The 24174-nt window shown below is 37.6% G+C and overlaps 1 protein-coding gene across 1 annotated transcript in view; it reads left to right on the top strand.

Annotated features, from left to right (window-relative positions):
* The first annotated feature begins 459 nt into the window (after positions 1–459).
* The window catches only part of LOC146145771 (uncharacterized), a 29450-nt gene continuing 5735 nt past the window's right edge, over positions 460–24174 (top strand). Inside the window, exons 1-11 of the mRNA XM_083390679.1 lie at positions 460–573; positions 6258–6455; positions 11789–11894; positions 12331–12809; positions 13545–13739; positions 14677–14879; positions 16114–16189; positions 16664–16816; positions 19597–19840; positions 20261–20428; positions 23118–23224. Coding sequence (XP_083246805.1) covers positions 498–573; positions 6258–6455; positions 11789–11894; positions 12331–12809; positions 13545–13739; positions 14677–14879; positions 16114–16189; positions 16664–16816; positions 19597–19840; positions 20261–20428; positions 23118–23224 — 2005 coding nt within the window. The 5' untranslated portion in view covers positions 460–497. The remainder of the gene's footprint in view (positions 574–6257; positions 6456–11788; positions 11895–12330; positions 12810–13544; positions 13740–14676; positions 14880–16113; positions 16190–16663; positions 16817–19596; positions 19841–20260; positions 20429–23117; positions 23225–24174) is intronic.

Consider the following 24174-nt stretch of genomic DNA (forward strand, 5'->3'; position numbering starts at 1 on the left):
TGCGTTTGTTATTAATGTTTTTTTTTACCCATTTGCGTTTTATGTAAATTTTACCCCTTCATTATAAACACTGAATGATTCTACTGTAAAATTGTTTCTCTGACAAATATTTTTTTAATACATTTTAGATGACCTATTCAGCTGGGCAATTAACTTGCAGCTTTGCGAAATATATTTATAGCAATCGAACAATAAATAAAAACAAAATGCAACGTTTTATAATTGAACAATGTCGGACAACAACAGTATAGTCACCGTATGGTCAGTGGAATTTTTGCAAACTCTCCTATTTGCGGGGGATTTATTTATCTTGACGATTTTTAAAATTCTAGTATAATTTAATTTATTTTCAATTTGGACATTTTATTTTGTTTCAAGCTGTTAAGAGACAATACCTCCTAGATTTTAAACAATATTTGGAAGTTTAATTTATATTTTACAAACGTTTGATTGCTTTGCAGATCTAGATTTAGCCTGCTGAGGACACTAATAGAACAATGCGGTCATCGTGTATGGCCGTGTATCTTTTGGCTGCGATCACGACTTCGCTTTGTTTTGCCAGCGTTGCTAACGGTAAGCAATATGTTTTTTCAACTTCGAATATTTATTTCTGAACTCTGAAACTAATAGTAGCATCTTTTTGCTAGTTTACTGCTTTCCTGATGCTGTATTTTGCTTTCTTGACATTGCACTGATTAAACAGATACCTTAACCATTTACCCTGCATTGTATGATTAGTATCCGCAAAAGATTCGTGTCAATTTTTGGATGAAATCCTACGCAGAAATAGGACGATATTCCACAAACTAGTATTTTTATGGTAAATTTTCTAGGCCGGTGCCATTTCACGCCAAATGACGTCACTGGCGTAGTTTTGGTCAAGCATTCCATGCCAAAGATCTTTGGCGGAAAGGCACTGAAATGCAATCGGGCTATAGACTCTTGAAAAAAACTAAATTATTAATTACCCAATTTTCACTATTCTATCTATGTATAACCTACTGTTGTTTATGAGACTTTTCGTGCAGAAATTAGTTTCTTAGATTTATCTGTTTTTTATTGAAGCAATGGACTTTTGTAATGCATATCATTATTAACCTACCGCGGCGTGCTACATTACCTAAAAGGCCGCGAAACGAATTCGAAATTGCGAAAATCCGTACTAATCGAATGGCGGCGGCAAATCAGCTGATGGCTTCAGTCGGGCTATTTTCCCTTTTGTGATAGCGATCTTGTACGTGTGGCAGGCGCGACAGACACAGGCTAGCACCGACAAAATGCTCCGTCTCAATTATCCAAAAGCCGTTGCATTCGACGGTTAGGGGTACAGGTCACACAGGGTCGATTCTTCGTGTCGTAATTTAAACCCTGACGCATGCAGCTGATTTCGCAAGGAGATTAGAAAACGTAATTGGATTCTGAACATTATTTTCTTCTATGCGCTTGTAAACGTATGGTTTGTTTACCAGCCTTGGAATTGCGTTAGGGACAGTTATTTTGGCTAAATCTTTTTGGGTACACTTGCTTTATTGTTTCCCTATAAAAACTTAGATTAATGTAGTATCTAAATACAGCTATACAGTATGTGTCACACCTGTTATGATTTTAAAATCATAATAGCCTTTTCGCAAGGTTATTTTTTTAATTTGTTTGAAGGCGATTTCCCGTTTTTTCCATTATTTTGTTTCACTCTACGTAAATGGACAACAGAACAATAAACACAAACCGAAAACAGGCAAAATGCACATGTGATAAAATAAATAAACTCAGTTACAAAATCAGCGGTAAATCAAAGTGGTTTATATTTGTGCGAAAATCACCTCGTAGAAGAAAAACTCGCTGGTACCGCTTGGATGCCGCTGATGTAGACAAGCTTTTTCTTACACCTTATCAAACCGATTGAAAGATAGAAATTGTATACTTTTGAGTTTACACATTACTTTTTCGGTTGGCATTTTTGGCATAATTATTTACCATGAAAAACCCATTTTTAGCGCGAAAAATGACGTGCAATCATCGCTTCAGTCGTCTACCAAGTCGGTAATTTAACCTTTTTACCGTGACACAGCAAAATCACAATTGCACTGCGTCATGACGTTATATAACAACCGAAATTCATCGAAGGGTTCATGCATTTTATAAGTAGTGCAAGCGGTATACCATTTAAAGATTACCCGACTTGCGCACCAAAAACCTGTCTCTAAACTAGCATATCACGCGTTTGTAAACTAAATGATACGAATGCAAGACAGGGTTATTAACGGCGTAGATTTGTAGTTGTTATTTGTCATAATTGCCCACTGAGCATGTTCTAACTCGTTAAATTAATAAAGAACCCGTTAAATTAAAAAAACAAAAAACAAAAATTATATCACAGTACAATAATTAATGTATTATTCAATCAGCACTCGTACAAACTACTTTTTATAAAATACTTTTTACTTATTTTACCCATATATTGACATTTACCAAATTATGACAACAATAAAACTCTACTAGTAATTTATTAATATTCGTTTTACGTCACAGTCAATTTGGTTTGGAACTCATTATCGGCTTAATCAGGTCAAATCAATAAAAAATGGGGTCGTTGTTTTCTACTATTGTCAATATATATTTCCTATCAAACGCAAACGCGTTTCTTTGATTCTTTTTATAAATATATAACATGTAACATATACACGCAGTCAATTGTGCGTTTAAGAACGCGTACTAAACTAAAGTAGAAAACCAAATTTCTGGTCGCCTGATATAGTTTTTAAATGTCCAGTTCAAAGGTCTCTTTGCAAGTAAATATTGGACGACGTTTTCTACTGGTGAAACACATGCGGTCGTGCACGATCTCGTGAAAACGACATCTTAACCTCCGTAAAATTGCCTAAAGATTCTTTGAAAACTATTTTTTGTGGCCGTAATAGCCTACCGATAAAATAAAAAAACACTTTTTTTCTATTGCCAAGGGTAAATTCCTGTGGCGCTACCGCATAGGATAAATTATTTGCGAGAGATATCGCATTAAATTACCTCGAAAAACTGAATATTTGTGTTCAGATTTGTTAAATTCCAAAGAATGCTTCCAAGTCAAAGTTCATCACCAGCGGTCGGTCGCGCAAGTCGTCGTTGCGTCCTTTCGATGAAACCTTTTAACGTAAATAGCGCCTTGCTCAATCCGCCCCTTTTAGTTCGGCGCCGGCCTCGCCGCTTTAGAAAGTCTGTGAGCGGCCTTTATGACGTCACAAAGTCCCGCTAATACCGGTCGCGCGCCAGAACTTGACCCTAGACGTTCTTGTTTAGTTTGGTGAACGCCTCGCGTCGTTTTTCGCCCTTGGTTCAACCAAACTGACCCTTGGCGATTTTTCGCCGAAATACCTAGGAAATTTTTATTCTTAGTCTTTCGCATTTTTTTTTCGATGGATTTATAGAAATGTTTGTTACGAAAAAAAAAAGACCGGCATACAGTACACCAATGGTTTTCAACGGACACCAATTGACCTTTTATGTCTTGCGGCACCCCTCAGAAATTATAAATAGATTTCGGCACCTCTGCAAGGTTTTTCCGTAGGCAAATTACTAGAATCTCACAATAAACGGAACTGGAACAATACAAAACAACTCTGCACAACGTAGGAAGTTTTCATTGGATTGCTTCCACTCTTATCTTACACAAAAAGTTATAAGAGTTGAGCAAAAATAGATTCCTAAAGATTCCTAAATATCTCTCGACACCCTTGGGCATCAAAAATGGCACCAGTGGGTACCGCGGCACCCCGGTTGAGAACCACTGCAGCCAACACGAACTATAGATTTTGTGCGTTTGTTCAATTGCCAATAGTGGGCAGGGTTTAATTAGACTGAACGTCTCGTCAATGATTTTCAAGTTCATTGCTATACTTTTTCTATCCATGCTTATTTTGCTTCTAACTGCTTGTTATCAAACCTAGTACACAGCTAACCAATATTCAGTTGATTACGGGCCATTTAGTTCGTATTGAAGTTTATGCAACTCTTCCATACCTTAAGAAAATATGCTCGCTTAATGTAAGACTGGTAAAATTTTGGTTTTTGAAAGGACCGAAACATCTTTTCAAATTTTCAGAATGAACTCTTTAAACATGGCCTATATGTGTAACTACAGCAGAGAATTTGAAGTTAGCTGACGGATAAAATATTTTCGGTCCTTAAATTACTCACAATTTGGCCAATCCTTAAAAAAGTACCCTTAGGTGTTTTAGCCATAAACAACCTTAGAACTTGAACATGAGAAAATAATCTTTATCAGAACAAGACTCCAGGCATTAAATACCTGATATCCATTTATACGTCTTCAAACTCAATTTTTTACCCAGTTTTCAGTACTTCGGTCGTCGTGAGAAACTTGAGAAGCGTGAAAACACGATTAGACCTAATGTTTACGCCACGTTGATTATTAGCGGCGCGGCGTAATTTTTCTCTCAGTCAACTCTAAACAAAAAGTGTCCCCAAAAGGTCAAAACAGCCTCTTCGTCGAAGATAAGTGCCCCATGCAATAAGAACAGTTGACGTGGAACCGTCATCTCATTTCAGATCGACTTGCACCGGCAGTAATTTAACTTATGCGCCGGTGGCTGGTTGTAAAAACTGTTTCATTTTAGTTGACGGGTTACCATTTATCAGATTTAAACAAAAATAACCGAATTTGGGTGTAAACCCCTTTATGTTGAATTCATTTTTCTACAGTCAACTTGTCTTTTCACACAAATGGTTATAAAAACAATGGATTAGACCAGTGCTTTTCAACCTTTAAAATTTCCATCCGCACCTTTTTATTTTTTTAAATTTAAATTTTTATATGTTTTTAATTTTTAAAAATTACCATCCGACAAAAAACAGGCACACTAAGTTTGCAACCTATAGTTTTATTTGTGAAATAACAATGAAACGGTTTATGTGTTAAAACCGTGCGCCTAAGCCTTGACCGATATAAAAAGACTATACTATTGTACCTGTAACGCATAAGTGGGCGCACCAGCTTATTTGATTACTGTATTACACACGATAAAAGTTAATAATGCACCATTTTCATCCGCACAACGTTAGTCGTCCGCATCGCAATTTTTTTTTTTTTTTTTTTTTTTTTTTATCCCACAGGTTGAAAAACACTGGATTAGACCATAGAGATAGTGACTAAAATACCTGCATTACTTTGGTATCGGACCGGCAACGATATCACCCTGTTACTTGACGATTACCGATATTCAGTTATCGAATCCGATCCGATATAATCGAACGATTAAAATACACGACTTCCAGCGGCGTTTCTCAACCTTTTTTCGTTGCGACGCAAGTACTAAGCTTAGGTATAGCAGTGAAGCTTTAGCGACCCAATTTCTTTACTCAACTTTTTGTAAGCGAACAGAACATAAGATATAAGCATGAATAAATTCGTATTTAATTATTATGACCTGTGTGTTTGTCCAACAGCTTTCTTTAATGTTGAAAAAAAAATGCCGATCAAACATAGAGATAGACCGATAATATCGGCCGATATTTGGCTTCTACCGATATATCGGTATCGGTAAATATGTAGGCCGATATTTTAGAACAAAAATATGATATAATTTCTCCTGTACAACAAACAACTTAGCCATTTTTTGATAAAAAAAAAATGGGTTTTAGCATTATGTCAAGGCATTGTAGTTTAAAAAAAAAAAAAAATTGGCAAAATTGTTGTTTAATAATTAATAAATGAATATAAACTAAAACGTTATTGGGATTTTATTTTCAATTAATTCAAGTTTCAAACATGTCCCAGGTTTATAAAAAAATCTGTATCGGTATCGGGTATCGGTTGACAAAATTGTAAAAAATCGGCTAATACTTCACGGCGCCTTGATTCCCACAACAGTGCCAAAAAAATTGCGTTTTCATACAGTTAAAGTTGGCAAAAAATATAGTTTGATAGGCTCTCAGGCCACATTTGGCACGTGGGCCTTTCCAAGCTGAGCCAATAAAAAATAATATGCCACACCAACTTTTAAAATAAAGTGCAAAGTGCACAGATTGTACGACTATCACGCGGCCCAAAACTACATTATAACACTAAGCTATTCAAAAGAAACTCGCGGCCCACTAAAAATGGCTCTGCGGCCCACATTTAGGCTGCGGCCCACAGTTGCCGACAACTACTTCCAACATCGTAAAATATGTGAATCGATATTCCGTCACCCTTTAAAGATCAGACAAGCCCAACCCTAACCTCAACCTCCAATTGTTTCCAGGCATGTCGCACGATCGGGAGCATCAACAGGTGTTCACGTGCCATGTGAGCTACCACAACAGGAAGCCTTGTGGCCACGCGCCTTACATCAATGCAATCGCCTGCCGCAACCTGGGATGCTGCCCCCAGTACTTTTTCTTCTACGGAAATCAATGCTACTACCCAGAAATAGGCAAGTGCCACTTTAGGACAACTGCCGGTATATTTTAGATTTTTTTTTAAATTAAATTGGCTTTATTGAATTAGAACCTTTCGCTTTTCAAAATTATATTAGAATTGAAATTAGAGCATTTCATTTTTTTCGAGTTAGATTTTGCGGACACAACACGTACAACTATTAGGTATATTGGTTGTTAATTTCGGGGAAACTTAACGCCTGTTGTGGATCTGCTTGTTATATGTGATAAATGTGAAGCTCCGTTTATTTCTAAATGTGAAGCTCCGTTTATTTCTATTAAATGTAGGAAGTTTTAAATATAGACAAGTGGCTAGCACAGGAGTCCCCAAACGTTTCTCATTAAAGGGCCCGGATTGCTGTAAAGTAGGGGTTCTTAAACTGGGGTCCATGAACCCCTTGGGGGTCCGTGAACTAGTTTTAGGGGGTCCATGAAGGTATATTTGAAATAATAGTGTATATTTCGGAAGTAATCAGATTATTAAAGAAAACAATTTAATCAAAAATAAAACGGTTTCGCACTGAATGTATTTAGATTCCATTTCACTTTCACATTTTTGGACCAAAATTAGCAAATTTATGAAGTCTATTTGTATTGTGAAGTCAATTTATGACGTCATTTTGTAAATTTTTTCGCCTACAGTGGTCCACGTGAGAGGAAAGACAATTTTTGGGGTCCGCTATAAAAAAAGTTTAAGAACCCATGCTGTAAAGGTTTACGATCGTGGTCCGGATTTTATAAACAAATTCAAACTTTAATGACTTGAGCATCGTTACACGAAGGAAAAATAAATAACTTTCCACTAAAACCTATATGAGCCTTCATAAATTGCCGCACAGTTTAAACGTTTATCCAAATTTAGTTGTAAATTGCATGCGACAACTATATTCGACTGTCTTTATGTTTATTAAGGAAGCATGACAGGGGCGTGATTAATTGACCCGGCGGACCGGATCTGGCCCTTAAATTAGGTCGTTTCGGTTTTTCTAAATAAGATTAGAATTTAAATGAAAGGAATTTATTGTAAGTTGGATTATTGGTGGCACTTGCAAACATTAGAAATAAAAATAGTTGGTTTGCTTGTTTAGCGAAAACTGACTCTGCTTGGTTATATTATTTTTCCTAAATCCTAATGTGAAACGAAAATATCTTATAGGTGATAAATGAATGTGATGCTCCTTTTATGCCTCCCACTAAATCTCTACTAATCCATGTAGTTCGACACATCTTTAAATGCAAACAGATTGGCCCAAAATTCAAATTATTTCCTTTTGTCCTTTCTATTTTTTTTAAATAACAGCGATATATATATAGAGAGAGAACATCCTTGCATGACCAAACCAAACAAAGGAATACAGTGGCTTAGTGGATTTTCAAGGAAAATTGTCAACTTTATAAATGTAAATTGTGTAAGAATTTTGGCAGTTTAGGCGATAAATTAAAACAATTCTGACACTTTTCTTTGTAAATGTAAAGTATTAATAGGAACGAAACCTATATTTAAGCTCAAATTTTTTTTTTAAATAAATAAAATGCTTCCCAGAGAATTAAGAATGGGTATGAAGTAGTATCCTTCCATCTTAAAATCAAAGTGTGTAAGAATTTTGGCAGTTTAGGCGATATATTAAAACAAGTCTGAAACTTTTCTCCGTTTTTTTCTTTGTAAATCTAAAGTATTAATAGGAACGAAACCTATACCTATTTCAAACAGACCAAGCAAAATTGACACATACGATTCTCGTTGACCACCCATGAGTAGCCATTATAAAGGCAAAGAACTTCGGCGAAATATGAAGTGCTTTTCCAAGAACGCAAACTAGCAAATGCGTGGCCGTAGGGTAAAGTTGCGAATTCAGGTCGAGCGATTTTATTTAAATACAGGGCAACGCCGTAAGCAATTAAACTGCAATTATTATCGTCAAGACCATTTTTTGAAAATCTAAACACTGGTTTAAGTGCACAGATATGCCACAAAGTTGGCTGTCGAGGTCATTTGCATGCTCCAAATGCCAGTGCGCAAAAATCGACTAAAATAACTGTCGCTAATCGGTTAATGACAAAATTATGCCGCTGCAGAAACGCAATAAAAGATATTCAAGACACAAGAAGTCATTATCGTGTCATTGGATGAGCGACGACTTTCGCGGAAGTATTTTGTTCCGCTTAGAAACCCAAGAAATTTGCATGCAACGCACGGCGACCTCATGTGCTTTTTGTGACCGAAAATTCGACACGAAAATCATTCCAATCGTGTTGGATAAATAAGAGCATCGCTTTTGAACTCGTCTTTGTAGAAAAAAGTTTGTTCTACTGGGATACTGTGCCGTTTTTAAATGTCACCAAACGACTCTAGGTGGTGTTCAAAATAAAAATGTAGTCACACAACACCCAACGTACAACTAATCCTATAGCCCGAAAACTTGGCGAAATTTTGAACACCCAACAAAAAAGGTCTTCGTTCAGGTTGTTTCACTATAAAGTCATTGGGAAAATCTATTTGTTAAAACATTCAATCTGAAAATTATGAAGATTGCAAACCGGACGTAGAATTGAAAACTCGCCAAGCTAAACGGCCAACAAACCCTTCATGTGTAAAAAAACGTTTGGAATTTAAGCAGGTCCTTTATCGTAGTCATTGATGCTCGAACGTTTTCAAAACAAAGTCGGGCCTTACTGAATCATGAAATAAGACTATAGGCTTCCGCTATGTCACTACAAAATTTTGCAAGGCTTTTGAGTACCGCAATTTAATAAATATTTTTTTTTCTTTGTTGTATACAATTAGGCCGAAAAAAGTCAATGTAAAATGTTATGTGCGGCTACATGAAACTAGAATAGGCCTCTGCTATGTCATCACAAAGTTTTGCAATGCTTTTGAGTACCGCAATTTAATAAATATTTCCTTTTTTCTTGGTTTTAAACAATTGGGCCAAAAAAAGTCAATGTAAAATGTTATGTGCGGCTACATGAAACTAGAATAGGCCTCTACTGTGTCACATTCGAACTTTTTCCTTCACCTGTCCTGCAGTTTAAAAACCACTGGTCATGGTCAGGGGTCACCAAACCACAGCCCGCGGCATATTTTTCAAATGATGTAACATACGCGTATTATTACTTAAATAACCTTAAATCTTGTCGGGTGCAAAACTAAGCTAAATCAACATGTTTTTTTTAATTAAACAGCATTTTAATGCATATTTAATTTAGTTTTTAGTTTTGTAACGTTAAGGTCGATAAAATCAATACAGAATGCTATATGGTGTCGCGATCTCCAATATCTACAGTTAGGCCTATCCAGCCTGTTCAGCTGTATAGTAATTGCAGAGTTACATGACATGTCAGTAGTATCTGTGTATACACTTTAACACTAACTTTGTATAGGCAATTTAATCTGGAAATTACTTTTTAACTAAATATTTTGGAGAGCTGAAACAGTATTATCTGTGTGGTTTTTTACACGGTCCACCCAATTTTTTTCATAAATTACGCGATAACTGAGGTCGTAGATCGTCCATGATTAAAGATATCTGGCTCTCCATGAAAAAAGTTTGATTGACCCCGGTCAAAGTCATTACCACACTGTAGATAATGGCGCCATTTGAGTGAAAAAGTGGCCATAGCATTGGCCGCATTTAGAAAGCAATAAAACGTCGTATACGTGGTTAATCCCGTCCGTCGATACCAAGCGCACAAACCCGGCATTCTATTCTACCAAGCGTCGATAAAATTAACAGGAGTAAAACTGCCTGACCATTTAAGGACGACCGCCTAATGACAAGGTCGTGACTCGTCCTTACGAGACCGCCATTATATCGGTGGGCAAGATAGTAGGGAACTTCTAAACTTTCGCTTTAAACCTAATGTGCGACGTACTTGATGTGTCGCCAGAACAACAACATTAAACAGCTGCCCAAGTTCTATGTTTCGCGGAACTTTTTTAAACGATTTTTTTAGAATGAATTGCGCATTTTAGTGGAAGTCGTTTATGGTTGTTTAACGGTGTTTTTAACGGTGTAAGTATTTTACCGCTTAGGGTCACCATTCTGTGAAATTGGTGCCTTGACATTGTATAGTTGCCATTATTTAGATGGCTTCGTATGCTTTGTATTGATAGGATTATGACAATTATGTTGGCACTTCCACCGATTCTATTGTAACATTATAGTTTTGTATTTAATTACATTTGAATTAGGTTATAAACAGGGTTACCATCTGCTAAGACCAAAAAATAAGCACGATACTTCAAAAAATAAGCACGCTTTTAATAACTCGGGGCGGTCCAGGATTTCGTTGGGCGGAGGTACCCAAATACAATCCTGTCAAAAACACTTGTTGTCCTCTGCGCCAAATGAACCTTAAAGCAGCTTAATCGAGCAATGCTAAAACAAATTACTTTTTTTATTGGCGAAACTTCCGTGACGTATTTGACCAGGGTTTACCAAACTTGTATAGTAAACAGTATATTGAGGCTTAAAAAATTCGAAAATTAGACAAACTAAGCACAAAACTCAAAAATAAGCACGTTTCTTAGAAATAAGCACATTAGGATTTTCTAAGACACTGCAATAAAAAATAAGCACAAATCTTAGAAATAAGCACGGTATGCCAACCCTGGGTATAAATCTACTTGACCAAGCCATGTGTAAATAAATTCCTCTAAAACAGACTTCAGTATCTGATCAGATGGGAAACACATTGAAGTGTACATGCGTACTGTATAAAAAACTTTATGTAAATACCTAATTTTGAATATCATCATTACCGCTTACGCTCGTTATTGGTGAGAAAATTTGACCACAGTTAACTTTTATTGGCCCCGCAAAACTCGGGAATATCATTGACACAATATTTGTGAGATTCATATGCCACATTTATTTAAGCTTTTACTTACTGTATTTAGTTCAGTATATTCTCATTTGGGTCACGGTTACTAAATTACTAATTGGTGAGTTCTACAAATATTTTTCTAATTTTTATTCGATTTTGCAGATTATACATCGTATTACCAACAGCCTGCAAACCATTACGGCGGACAAAAGTGAGTGAACTACATTGCGTGTCATTGATGATTTTGTTTCTTTCCAAGTATACATTTATTACGAGTCACCGGTTTATACAGGTTTAACAGTCAGTTGCTGCAGCTTTTAACGTATATGGGCACTGGGCAGTGTTTTTCAAGGTGTTTTAAAGGGCCCAGACGGTCTCGAAAATTATTTTTACATATATATTACATTTAGATTAAAAATAGTCCCCCCTCTTAACTTTGCCTTGAAAAAAAAGGTTTTGGAGCCTATAGGATTGTTTCCGACAAATCACGTGTTTGTTTAACTCTGTTTTTAAATTACCAGTGTTGCAGTTACAACAAAAAGACCTGCGCCAACCACAACTGCAACTACCACAACACCAACGACCACAACAACCACCACAACCACCACCAGGCCCCAAATCACAACGCCGCGATGGTTAGTGCTTCAGTTTAAACTCTATCAGTTGGGATTCAATGAAACATATGTACACACATGAGTGTTAATTTTAGAGAGTTCCAAGCTACGAATAGTTTGTTTCCACTTATCGTTTTTATGCGCGCGGCCCTTAGGTCTGAGAAGAGTCGCTTAAAAGGAAAATATAGTTCAGAGCGAAACAAGATTCGCGCGAAGCGGGAAAAGTTTTTGCCGTTCGTAAGGTTAAAATAGTTAAAAAAATATGAGGCATTACTTGTCTAATTTGAAAAAGAGGACGTAGGTTGCCGACCCCTGCCCTAGCCCAAGTCGCCTAGCTCTAGCTCTTGCCCTTGCTCAAGTTAGGTAACAAATTTACTATTTCTTTCCTGTCCTAACAGCTTTATACAAGAGCCAAACTCAGTCTGAATCGCTAACGGACCAACTCTTTTGCCCACAGGTCGCGACAGAACGAGGAAATCGAGACCAACCAGCGTCTGTTGGAGCTCCTTGCCTTCGTAACACGCCAAAGCGAAACCAACAAAGTAAAGGAATCAAGGCGCATCCCCTCCCCAACCCAACCCCCTTACCCACGTCGCCACACCACCACCAAAAACCTACCCGCTTCTGCATCCGGGGTCCTTCGCGACCCCATGGGGGGCCCGGTGTCCCGCGGAGCCGACCTTCTTCCGATTATGACGTCACGCGCACCACCGGCGCCGCGTTGCGACTACCACACAAGGGCGATGCGGAGCGAGTGCGGCCACCCGGGGATTACCCCCGACCAGTGCAGGAGCCAGGGGTGCTGCTGGGACCCCAAGGTTCCGGGCAAGGCCTGGTGCTTCGCCAAGACCCTGGGGCGAATCCGGGCTCCCCCAACCGTACAGACTTTGGACAATGGGCCCATTTCGAGGGAAGACCATTTCGCTGTGGATGAAGGTATGTGTCTTTTTATATAAAGTTGTATACGAGGCTTTGTCGCGTTTTAAACGTTTTACGGGAGTCGGAAGTGTTAGATCACCGTTGTTGATGAACACGTATGTGTGTATCTTTCATTGTTTTACGGGGGTTAGAATTTGGACAATATATTACTATTAGTCCTATTATGGTCTTATTGCTAACTGTGTGATACTCTGGCGTTAGTGTTGTTCTTATTTCGAACTTATGACTGGATTCCGTTGTTGTGAGATCGCTTACCTTGCCGCAGTTAGCTAATATAGCATAAACTGCTTCCATATCAATATATTTTGTTGACCGCAAAACGATTTAAAACCCTAGTCCAGTGCTTTTATAGTTTACGGCCCCCTAAAAAATGCACCCCGACTAAAATTTTCGTTCTGTGTTTTACAGAAATGCCACTATAAATGTTACTGAAACACCACAATCAACTTGAAACATGTAGGAAAATGTCATTTAATATAATGGTCTCTAATAGTACACAAATAGTTCTTTTTATAAGCTTACCAATTGTGCAAAAATCACATTGTTAAAACTTCACCCTTTAGCTTTAGAAATGCCACACCAGAGCGCCGCGGCACCCCGGTTGATAACCACTGCTAATAAAGCATTTAAACCACTTTACTAATAAACAATAAAACCCTTCCATATGAATATTTTTCGTTGACCGCAAAATGTTTCAAAACCCTAATTTATAATATGCTTCATATTTCTAAGATGACAGCGATGATCCTTCCCGGAGAAACAGCGACGAGCAAGAGCTCTTGGAGCCTCCTCTTCCTCCTCAAGGAGGAGCAGGGAGCAATCACTCCCACTCTTTTTCGCTCGAAGAAACTGAAGAGGACCTTCTGAACCTGATGGAGCAAGAACTGTCGGGCCTGGGTTCGGCCTGGGGCCTCGAGCAGCCCACAGGTACTTTTCACCACATTGTTTTGGACTTTACCTTTTTTTATTCAGCTGACTTAATTCAGTCATGTTAGTGGCCCGTAAGACAGTCCATTTGAAGACAGTCCATTTGAAAACAGAATAAAATAACAGAAAACTACGTTCAATTCTGCAGTAAGTTAATTTATATCATTTAGACTTAAGACAAAAGATTACAATTCTGAAACTTCGTCATGTTTTTATTTGTTTGTTTTAACTCGTCAAAACGGTTGAGAAACACTAAGTTAAAGCACTGTAATTTCAGTCAAATCCTTTGCGTAAATGACTTCAGTCCACATTAAGTGATTTATTCAGCTGACTTAAGTCAGTCATGTTAGTGGCCCCAAAGACTAAGGTCAGTCCATGTGACAACAGAATAAAATAGTGTAGTGATGCAGTAAGTAACTTAAAAAGTCATAGACTTAAGATTAACTTCTACAGTAAGTGAATTTATATCATTTATACTTACGACAAGGGATTGCAATCCTGAAGTCAAGTCATGTTGTTTTCTATTTTAACTCGTCAAAACGGTTGAGAAACACTAAATTAAAGCACTGAGATTTCAGTCAAATCCTTTGCGTAAATGACTTCAGTCCACATTAAGTGATTTGAGGCATTTACGTTAGTTGCCCAAAAGACTAAATACAGGTCATTTGAAAACAGAGTGAAACAAGTGCACTTGTGCAGTACGTAACACTACGTAAAGTCATTTAAAACATTGAAAACGTTCACTTCTGCAGTAGGTATAAACTTAAGCGAAGTCATCGACTTAAGAAAAGTGCAAGTTAACTTAAGCGAAGTCATCGACTTAAGAAAAGTGTAAGTTAACTTAAGCGAAGTCATCGACTTAAGAAAAGTGTAAGTCAGACTTAAAACAAGTAATTGCAATCCTGACCCCAAGTCATGTTTTTTCTATTTTGTTCAGACTCGTCATTGGTTAACGCAACAACAGCAAGCACAGCTTCCACCACTACAACTACCACACCGCAACCAACCGAACCAATCTGGTTGCAGCAGCTGCTCTGGCAACACCAGCAGACCACAATAGCCACCACAACAACCAGATCGACCACCAGATCGACAACCAGATCGACCACAACAACCAGACCCACAACACCTACCACCACTGTAAGAACTTTGCGCGCTTATCTAAAGAGTTATTCTAAGGGAATTGTCGGTTTCGCTACATTTTTGCGTATCATCCCAAAAGAACCACCGTGATTAAAAATATCTGACACATATGGTATCGGGTATCGGTTGACAAATATGTAAAAAATCAGGATCGGTATCGGTCCAAAAAAATGATATCAGTCCATCTCTAATATTAGGGTTGGAGTTTGGATTCGGGTGGTTGTATTATTCAATTAAATTTTTCTAGTTTTCAATTCTTTCCGTGATATATTTCCTGATCGATTGTAATTACTTTGTTAGCCGGATAAATAGCCTCAGGAAGTGCCTATTGGATATTTGTCTGGCCCGCTTGGGTATAAGCATCACCCATAAGTGATATCGGCTTAAACTACTTTGTTGTCCAGGTAAATAACTTATTACATTTTAGTGAAAATTTAGCCCGACTGACGTTAGTGTGGTTTCTTTTTGAGAGTCAACTTCGATTTAAATAGGGTACTGAACACGACACTACACTTAAAGTCATCGGATGATGCAACATAAATAACAAAACCAGCTGCCCAAATGACTTTGTCCCGAAAACACCGGTACAGAGGTAAACCCCCACATATACACATACACATTTGCAAACTGCCCTCGTTACTCAACTCCTATCTGCTATACTCTGCTGCTGAAACATTTTATACACAATCTATGTAACCTGTGATCAAGCCCTTCTGGTAGTCGTATTGGCCAGCGATAACGGAACACTTATTATAGTACACACGGTGCCTTAGGAAAGGCATCAGTCGAATCAGTCGGCTTAATCAGGATTTTTGTGCAAGCAAGGCGAGGCTAAAAAAGAACTAACCTGCGTCGAGGTTCGAACTCACGACCTGTGCAATACCGGGACCGTCGCTCTAACCAACTGAGCTACACAGGCTGTAAAGGAGCAAGTTTGGAAACAACCATGGCACTGTTCGCTACTGCATCCTGCTCGTAAAACTAGCCTGTGGTGAGATTCGAACTCAAAATAAATAAAAATCGGACCGTTGCTCTACCAACTGAGCTACGCATGCAAGTCGAGAAACGACCATAGCACGGTTGTCTGCTGTATACTTAGTACATAAACCTCATTTGTATGTTTACTATTCAGTTGATGCTAAACGTTAATAAACTAAAAATAAGTTGCTATCCCATCAAAATGATACACTTCAATTTCAAATACCTGATTGTATTTTACAATTAATTGCAGAGAGACGTTCTTCCTCCATTTGTTGACCCTAATCCTCCGCTGAACTCGATTACAGGTCGTGGCCTTAACCTTGGAGGTAAGTGTTTGTATTAATAAAGCTATTTATATCTGATTTGTCTCAGGGTTGCCACAAGGCCTAACTAGAAATTCAAATAGCGGTATCTGGAACCAGAGCGAACCGGCTAAAACTGGTCACAACTTTTTACTTTAATACTTTATACTCAGTATCGGAATAAAACGTTAAATATCTGGCATCCCCTTCTAAAGGGAACAATGTTACGGGCGTTTTGCCCATAAGGCAATGGCAATTTTGTTGGCGCTTTACACGTGGTTGTGGTTGTAGTAAAACGTAGTAAGAATATAAAAGCCCAAACAAAAAGAGGTAGCATTTTAAACGTTTTGAATAAATCTTTATTCATTTGCAACATAGTCAATGATATAATCGATGTACCGGATTAGAAATTTACATAGATTGTTGCTAAAACTGCAACGAACAGACTGAATCCAGCCCAAACTTTTACCATAACCAATCATTTTAACCCTTTTCCAGTTGCATTACCGCCCACACCACCGCCCGCCAGACAACCGACCATCCCTCAACAAGCCAGCATCCAAGATATTGTGGCTTTCCTTAAACTGATCGATCTGCAGCAACGCCACATAAGACAGCAAGCCGGGACACAGTGCAGATTGGACCAGAAAGGTACTATTTGAGTTGTTATTGTTTATTAATGGAAATTTTGGGTTATATAAACTCTTTTTTTGACCGGTGCGCCAATGAACAAAAAATTTTTTATAATATATTAAACATGTTGAAAATGAATAAAGAGTTATTCGAAACGTTCAAAAATCCTACATACTTCTATATGGGCTTTAATATTCTTATTACGTCTTACTACAACCTCCAACCATTATGCTCCAAAATATTAAACATCAATTTTTACAAAAAAAATTAAACCATAAATTGGGTACGAATGTATTGGTCGTCCGATATACTTGTTGTTTTACGTGCAGCTAGCAACCTAAATGACTACCATTTTAGAAAAAAATGCTTAAGCAATATTGCAAGTTTTGTCTGCAAATATATAATTACTGTGTTGCAGATGGCTATGTTAAAATGAAAGTCCTATTTTACATTTTTGGAATATTACGCTTTGTCACTGATTGTCAAACGTTACAAAAACATCACTGGATGGTGTTTTTGCTACTAAACGCCAAATACAATTTCTCTAAATAAAAAAATTATGAAAACTACGTCACTTTTTATTTTTTTTCACCCAGCTTTTGAGCTTAAGTCGACTAACTTTTGTTAGTAAATTTTCGGAACTTTATTCATTGTAACCGTAAATCGCAGGCCGCCTAACATAATGCGTTATTTCTGTTTACCCGCTATTTTATCGCTTTTCATAGAGCTTACACGATCGCTCAATTTTGCCGGTAAGAGTATTAACTCCTAATTCGGCTGCTAGGCCTGTTGTGTATACACTGTGGCTCGCCTTTGCGCTATATTGGAACTGCCTAAAGATCGTATCTCTGGTGATTGAGCGTAGGCAAAATCGGATATACACTCCTTCAAGTGATAACCGAGGTTACTTAAGCCGCTAAAACGCCTTAGGACATGGATTGTGCTGTTTTTTATGTTCTGTATCGCATTTATATTTATCTTTGACATTGGGTTGTAATATAAGTCCTGTAAGCCATTTGGTGACGTATAAATCCACGCCTTATCGAAATTTGAAATCGATTGAAAATTGGTGTACGTAATTTACGAACAAGGTAATTTCCCCCGTACAAACTAAAAGTATTTTTTGCTATTGTTACTTAAACGAAATTAACGTTTTCTAGGCCTATAATTTTTTATAGCTATACAAAATATTGACCCATTTCGATAAATCTCACCCTTTTAAATGGCACATTATATGTACGTCTTGTCCGTGTAGCTTTAGTTTAAACGACGAAACATAGCGCTCCTACACAATGTAGTCCTTAACTAAATCTGCATTGCAATTTTGCCTGTTAACTTCACATGATATTTTCCGCTTTAAATATGATTGTTTGTCGACTTATTTCCGGTAATGAAAGACTCCTTGTTGATCATTTTGTGAGGGTAAAATCAAGAGTCCCCGTTTATCCCGATTTTATTTCAGTTTTTTGACACAATAATTCGCTTTTACTTCCTAAAAGGCTGCCAGACGGTGAGCCTATTCGAAACTGTGTGAAAGGGTGTATCTTTATGGAATCCAAAACTATTGGCAGCAGGTTTCTGCTTGTCGATCACTGCCCCGCTGACGCGTATATAAAACCACAAAACTCAAAGTTTAAAAAATCTTATTCGTGATTCATTCGAATTAAGGTACTGACGGTGTCAGTATAGGCGAAATATATTCCTTTAAAAATGTCTAATACTGATTTCACTCGTTTTTTTTTTAAGAAATCCCCCAACAGCCTAAGTAAGCCCTTCGGTTTATTTTATAAAGTCGGAATAGGCTCGTTTCAAAGAAAGTTTGAGAGAAGGGTTTTGCCACAACCAAGCAACCTCTCTCTCTTTCTCTCTCAAGCTTTAAAACAGGGGTCGGCAACCTTTTTGTAGTCGCGGGACAAACCAAACTCAGAAAGGTCTCTGCGGGCCGCACAAAATGTTAGAACAACTGTAAGGCGGGCCTCGGATTTTTTTGCACTTAAAAACGTGTTTAATTACATTTAAGAAGGTATTAAAGTGTTGGCGCAAAGCGCGATATAAAAGCGTTTGTTTGGTTTAATATTCGAATTCATACGTCGTCATCCGTGCAACGAATGAAAAGTGTAATAAAACTACTTTGGCGAACGCGATAACAGCGATTTATTTTTGGTATACCGGCAATTGTTTAAAATTTCTTGCGCATTGCCGAAAAAAAAAGATACGTCCAATATTTTTGAACACGTTTTTCGTTTTTTCCGCGACGCACTTGGTAGCCGTCAGCGTAGAAAGATCATTCACGCGAAGTACGAAAAATTTCCGTCAACATAGTTACAAGACTTAAAAAGCAGATACAGAATTCAGTTTTGTGAAACGTAATTTCAGTATTAAAGTAATAGTCACCTAATTCTGTTGGGCTTTTTATATTCCTTATATCTTACAAACCTTCAAACATTACGCCAGGGCTTTTTAACCCGTTGGTACGCACTTGTGCGGATGAAAAAAATTGTAATGCGGATGACTAACGTTGTGCGGATAAATGTGCAGATGAAAATGGTGCATTTTATTATTTTTTATTATGTGTAATACAGTAATGAAATAAGCTGGTGCGCCCACTTGTATTTCGCACTTTTTAAAATAGTCAAAAAGTATGTGAAATGGTGTCTAATTTGTCAAAGAGTCGGCGGGCCGGATGAATTACATAGGCGAACCGGAACCGGATCCGGCCCGCGGCCGTAGGTTGCTGACCCCTGCTTTAAAAGCTCTCAATTTTCTAAGGTTAAATAGCCATTTATTTCTCTCCACAGATTCGTGCTGCAGGTCCAACCCTCTAGCTTCCTGCTGTGAGTATCAAATGCGTCGCGACTTGGCCCATCGTGCGGCACCCATGTCCCGGATAGTAGGGGGAGGTCCCGCCGGCCAGTTGCGCCATTCGATGGCCTACCTATCCCGGGGAAAGTACAAGGAACAATTCTGCGGCGGAACCCTGATCGACAACCAATGGGTGCTTACCGCTGCGCATTGCGTGCTCGAATATTGCCACAGGATCAGGTAAGCCACGTTTGTGAAGTTGAGGGATTTGAACTTTGGGCAACGTGATGGTGATTTCTGGATTTGTGAGCTAGTGTTGACTTGACTTAATTGCTCTTAAGTCACGGACAAATGGCTTGATTTGACTTAACATGACTTTATTTTAACATTTACACGTGTTTTAATCAGGTGAAACGTTTAATACATCAGTTAAATCTATACTGCACCTTTTACCGATAAACTTACATACATATAAAGCAAGAAAAATATTATTATAAAAAGCTAAAAATTAAATTAATGTTGATAAAGTTTTAATCATGGTGACCATGGGTTTTACGATGTTTTGTGTAAATTTATCGGTAAAATAGTTCAGCACAGGCGCAGCCTACTGCAGATCTGACTCTTTGTTCTTCAGCTAAACTGTCCGCATTTTTTCAACAGGAACGTTGCCGAACTGGTGGTGACGGTGGGAAAGTACCGCAAATCGGCGCTATACCGAGACTTAGGCCAGCAGCAGATCAAAGTGAGTAAGGTTATCTGCCACCAGAACCACTGTAAGTCGCCCGGACACCCACGGCTCAATGACCTGGCGCTGCTTAAGCTGAAAAGGCGAGTACTGTAGCATTTCAACAAGTAGTACGGGGAATGTATGGGATTAGACCAGGCTTCCCCAACTTGGGGTGGCAGCCCTTCAGGAAATCGCATAAGTTCCACTTCTAAATAAATTGTTGTGGGTTTTGAAATACCCACAGGAACTAATAAAACACAAAAAAGCGTCAAGAAAAGTTTTATCAAGTTTGCACATTTAAAAGGTTGGTAATACTTAGATAAGCTACTATAAGAAAGTAGTTTATCCTGTGGCTCAATGATCTGCCGCTGCTTAAGCTGAAAAGGCGAGTATGACCGGTTTAATCAAAGTTTGAAGAATTGTGGATCGTTGGAAAGTTTGCCCACGTTATACTGCAAACCGAAATATGTAATGCAATATTATTTGACAAAACGGTTTATGTGTTTCATGCGATAAAGGTAATATACGGTGATGCAGTAGACATCTTTTTAGATATTCTGAACCCACACCTTGCACTTCCAACCTTAGTAATCGATTTTAAGTAATTAAATTTACTAATACAAAACAAAGTGGAGCCTTGAAGACTTTCATCGCCTTAACTAAAACGTTTAAGTTTTTGCACGAACAGAATAACAAGATAATTTTCACCCATTCGTTCTGTTTCCAGCTTCACACTAAGCTGGTCTTAGATCGTTAATTTTGATCTTTCATAAAACGGTCGTAACTTTATAAAAATACGACCTCAAAATCATAATAACAGTCTTAAGCTGAAAAGGCGAGTACTGCAGAATGTCAAAAATGAGTAAAGGGAATGTATGTAAGACACGGTTTCCCCAACTGGAGTGGCAACTGACAACCCTCTAGAGCACTGGTTCCCAAACTGTTTTCGCTCGCGGCACACTAAAGATATATTAAATATTTCGCGACACACTTGTAACAGAGCAACAATAGAGTCATTTTACAATCTCCCTGACAAACTATAGGTAAATGTCTCAATGTGATTAATTTGCAATGGGTATATTGCGTATTCAAGTCTAAAATGCTTGCGCGTATGCCTATTTGTATAACAAATACTCTATTTTTCCGAAATTACAAAAAGTTTCGCGGCGCACTTGACAATTTCTCGAGGCACACTAGTGTGCCGCGGCACCCAGTTTGGAAATCACTGCTCTAGAGTCTAGCCTATAGTATTGAGAGAATCGCGCAATTCCACATGAACTGCTACTTCTAAATAAATTGTGAGTTTTGAAATGCCTAGAAACTAATAAAACGCGGGTCACGATTTTATTTATCAAGTTTAAGCTGTAGGTGTAGGGAAAGGCTTTTCGGTGCATTTTTGTTTATCCCAAAAAATTCTTTTTTTACCACAATATAAACTGAAAAATCATGTGAAAGTGTTTTAGGTACGATTGTGCGTTGTACAAGATCAACTTGAGCACGTCTTTTGCCTACAGAGAAAACTGCTGAACAGTTGACCTATGAAAAGTAAAATGTAATCAAGCTAAAACACAACTATTTTTTAACAAATAGATCAGATATTGTCTTTCAAGATCTCCAAACATGACGGTTAAGCTTGCGAATGCTACAAAACATTCATGGTCGGCAGTGGTAAATATGATTGCTAACCGTTTTCAGGAACTAGCTATTTGGATAGCTAAGTTTTCCGACAGTTGTCCTTAATGTTCAAACCGCTAATTGTCTCGATAAATGCAAATGGGAAGCCACCCATTTATACACATAAATTGCCCTGTTTTTCGCACTTTTCTCACCGCGATGTTTTGAGCATTCCTAGCGGCACTTAAAAGCTACGAAAACAACAATTACCGGCCCACGTGGGGACGATAACACGACTTTCGAAACGAAATTGCCCGCCATTACTAAGTGCAGTTTCGTGATAATAACGCACCAAGTCGTAATGAAGCAAGTGGTGAGCGAAATTAATGCATCGTCACGAATCGCTATTTGCGTGCCATTTAAAGGCCCGGCTTAAGTTATTTTTCGTAGGCGATTACTTGCCGCACGCGATTCGACTTTGGAGTGGCGCCAGAGTGCGCTAATTGCGCTGAAATTACTTTTCCGGGTAACCGGCTAATAAAAATTCGAATCGCAAACAGTAAAACCGAAGTTCGTCACTTTCCTGATTAACGTTGTGTTGCTTATTGGGCTATTGAGGTATTCTTCAACCATAGCTTGTGATTTGCCTTGAAATTGATGCCAAAGCCGAAAAGGCCGAGTACATCGAGATCGTCTTAATAAAACCTTTCGATACGCAATTGTATCATAATATTCTTCAGACTTTCCTGTCTTGGTCAAACGACCGCTATTAATGAATTCTGGTCTTTTAAACGAGAAATATATTTCTTTTTTAAAACACTAGAACTTATTAATGGCTGACTTCGTTTAAGACAAGAAAGTCTAAAGAATATTTGAAGTCATTGTCGTCACTTATGTGTAAGGGCGAGGAGATAGCTTCCTATTTTACGCATTCAGTTTGTCATTATAATAAACGGCTGGTGATTGTTGATTTTTTCTCTAGTTTCAGAAAAAAGAATTTCTTCAACATGTTCGTTTTTGTGGATCTCAGGCCATAAAGGCCGAGTTAATCGAAATCATCTTAATAGAGACGTTTTGATACGCATTTGTATCATAATGAACAACTTGTCATTGTTTTTTTCTCTATAGTTTCAGAAAAAAGATTGTTTTTAACATGTTCTTTTTTGTGCATCTTAGGCCTGCGTTAACATCAAACTATGTGACCCCCGCTTCGATGCCTGTACCATTCGAGGTTCCTGACAATCGGAGAAATTGCATTATGCTCGGCTGGGGATCCACCCTTGGTAAATTATTTGGAAATTAGTGATACTTTTTTTGGATTTTTCCTTATTACTATATTAGTAAGCACTTTTAAGGGGATTTATTTAAACTTGACATGAAAGAAGAAAAAAATCTGTATCGTTTTTTTTTATTACCCTAATTAATGTGTTAATCAAGATACAATTGAAGTGAAATTTGACCTTATTTATCTGATTTATCTTTTTTTTTATTTTTATTTTTTTTCATTATTGCTGTATTAGTAAGCAGATTGTAAAGTTTGTAAGGAGATTATTAATTTCACGAAAATGAAAAAAAATCTGCATCTTTTTTTTGGCATTTTTATTAACTCAACTAATTCGATGTAAATTTGTAAGAAAATTAAAAATTCACGTGAAAGGCGTTGGTTAAATGTATTTTTATTTATTTATTAACCTAATTAAGTTGTTAAGATTAAATCAAAATACAGTTGAAACCAGAATGAGTAAAATGTGGAAAGGATGCGACAATGCCGATACGAGTATTTGAGTAGATCTAAGTTGCAGAAACAGTAGCATTTTAAATTTTACACAACAAACTAGATATTTAACGGTTAACTTACATTTTATGCGATTAATGTCGATTAACCAATGTTTTTTGTGGAACCCTTGTGGGCATTTCCAGTTTCCACGTCTAAGCCAATATTTGTTAAAAACTTGTTTATTTAAACGCAAATCTCTTTTAAGATGGCATCACTTATTAACCTACACACGTTTAGTGTGCTATAGACCGCTTTTTGTATATAACAGCAATCGTGAAACATGTTTTTTTTTCGAAATCGTGAAACATGTTTCTTTTAACGGCAGTTTGTAATACCTTATTTTAATTATGCAGTAAGAGTGAAAAGGAAGACTAATTTTAATATTCCGAAATCCGTAATTATTTCCGTCAACAGACTGTAGATTCATCACAACACCGATATTTCGTTTCCGAAACA

The sequence above is a fragment of the Ascidiella aspersa genome, chromosome 5 (genome assembly GCF_963924565.1).
Source record: "Ascidiella aspersa chromosome 5, kaAscAspe10.2, whole genome shotgun sequence".
Taxonomy (NCBI): Eukaryota; Metazoa; Chordata; class Ascidiacea; order Phlebobranchia; family Ascidiidae; genus Ascidiella; species Ascidiella aspersa.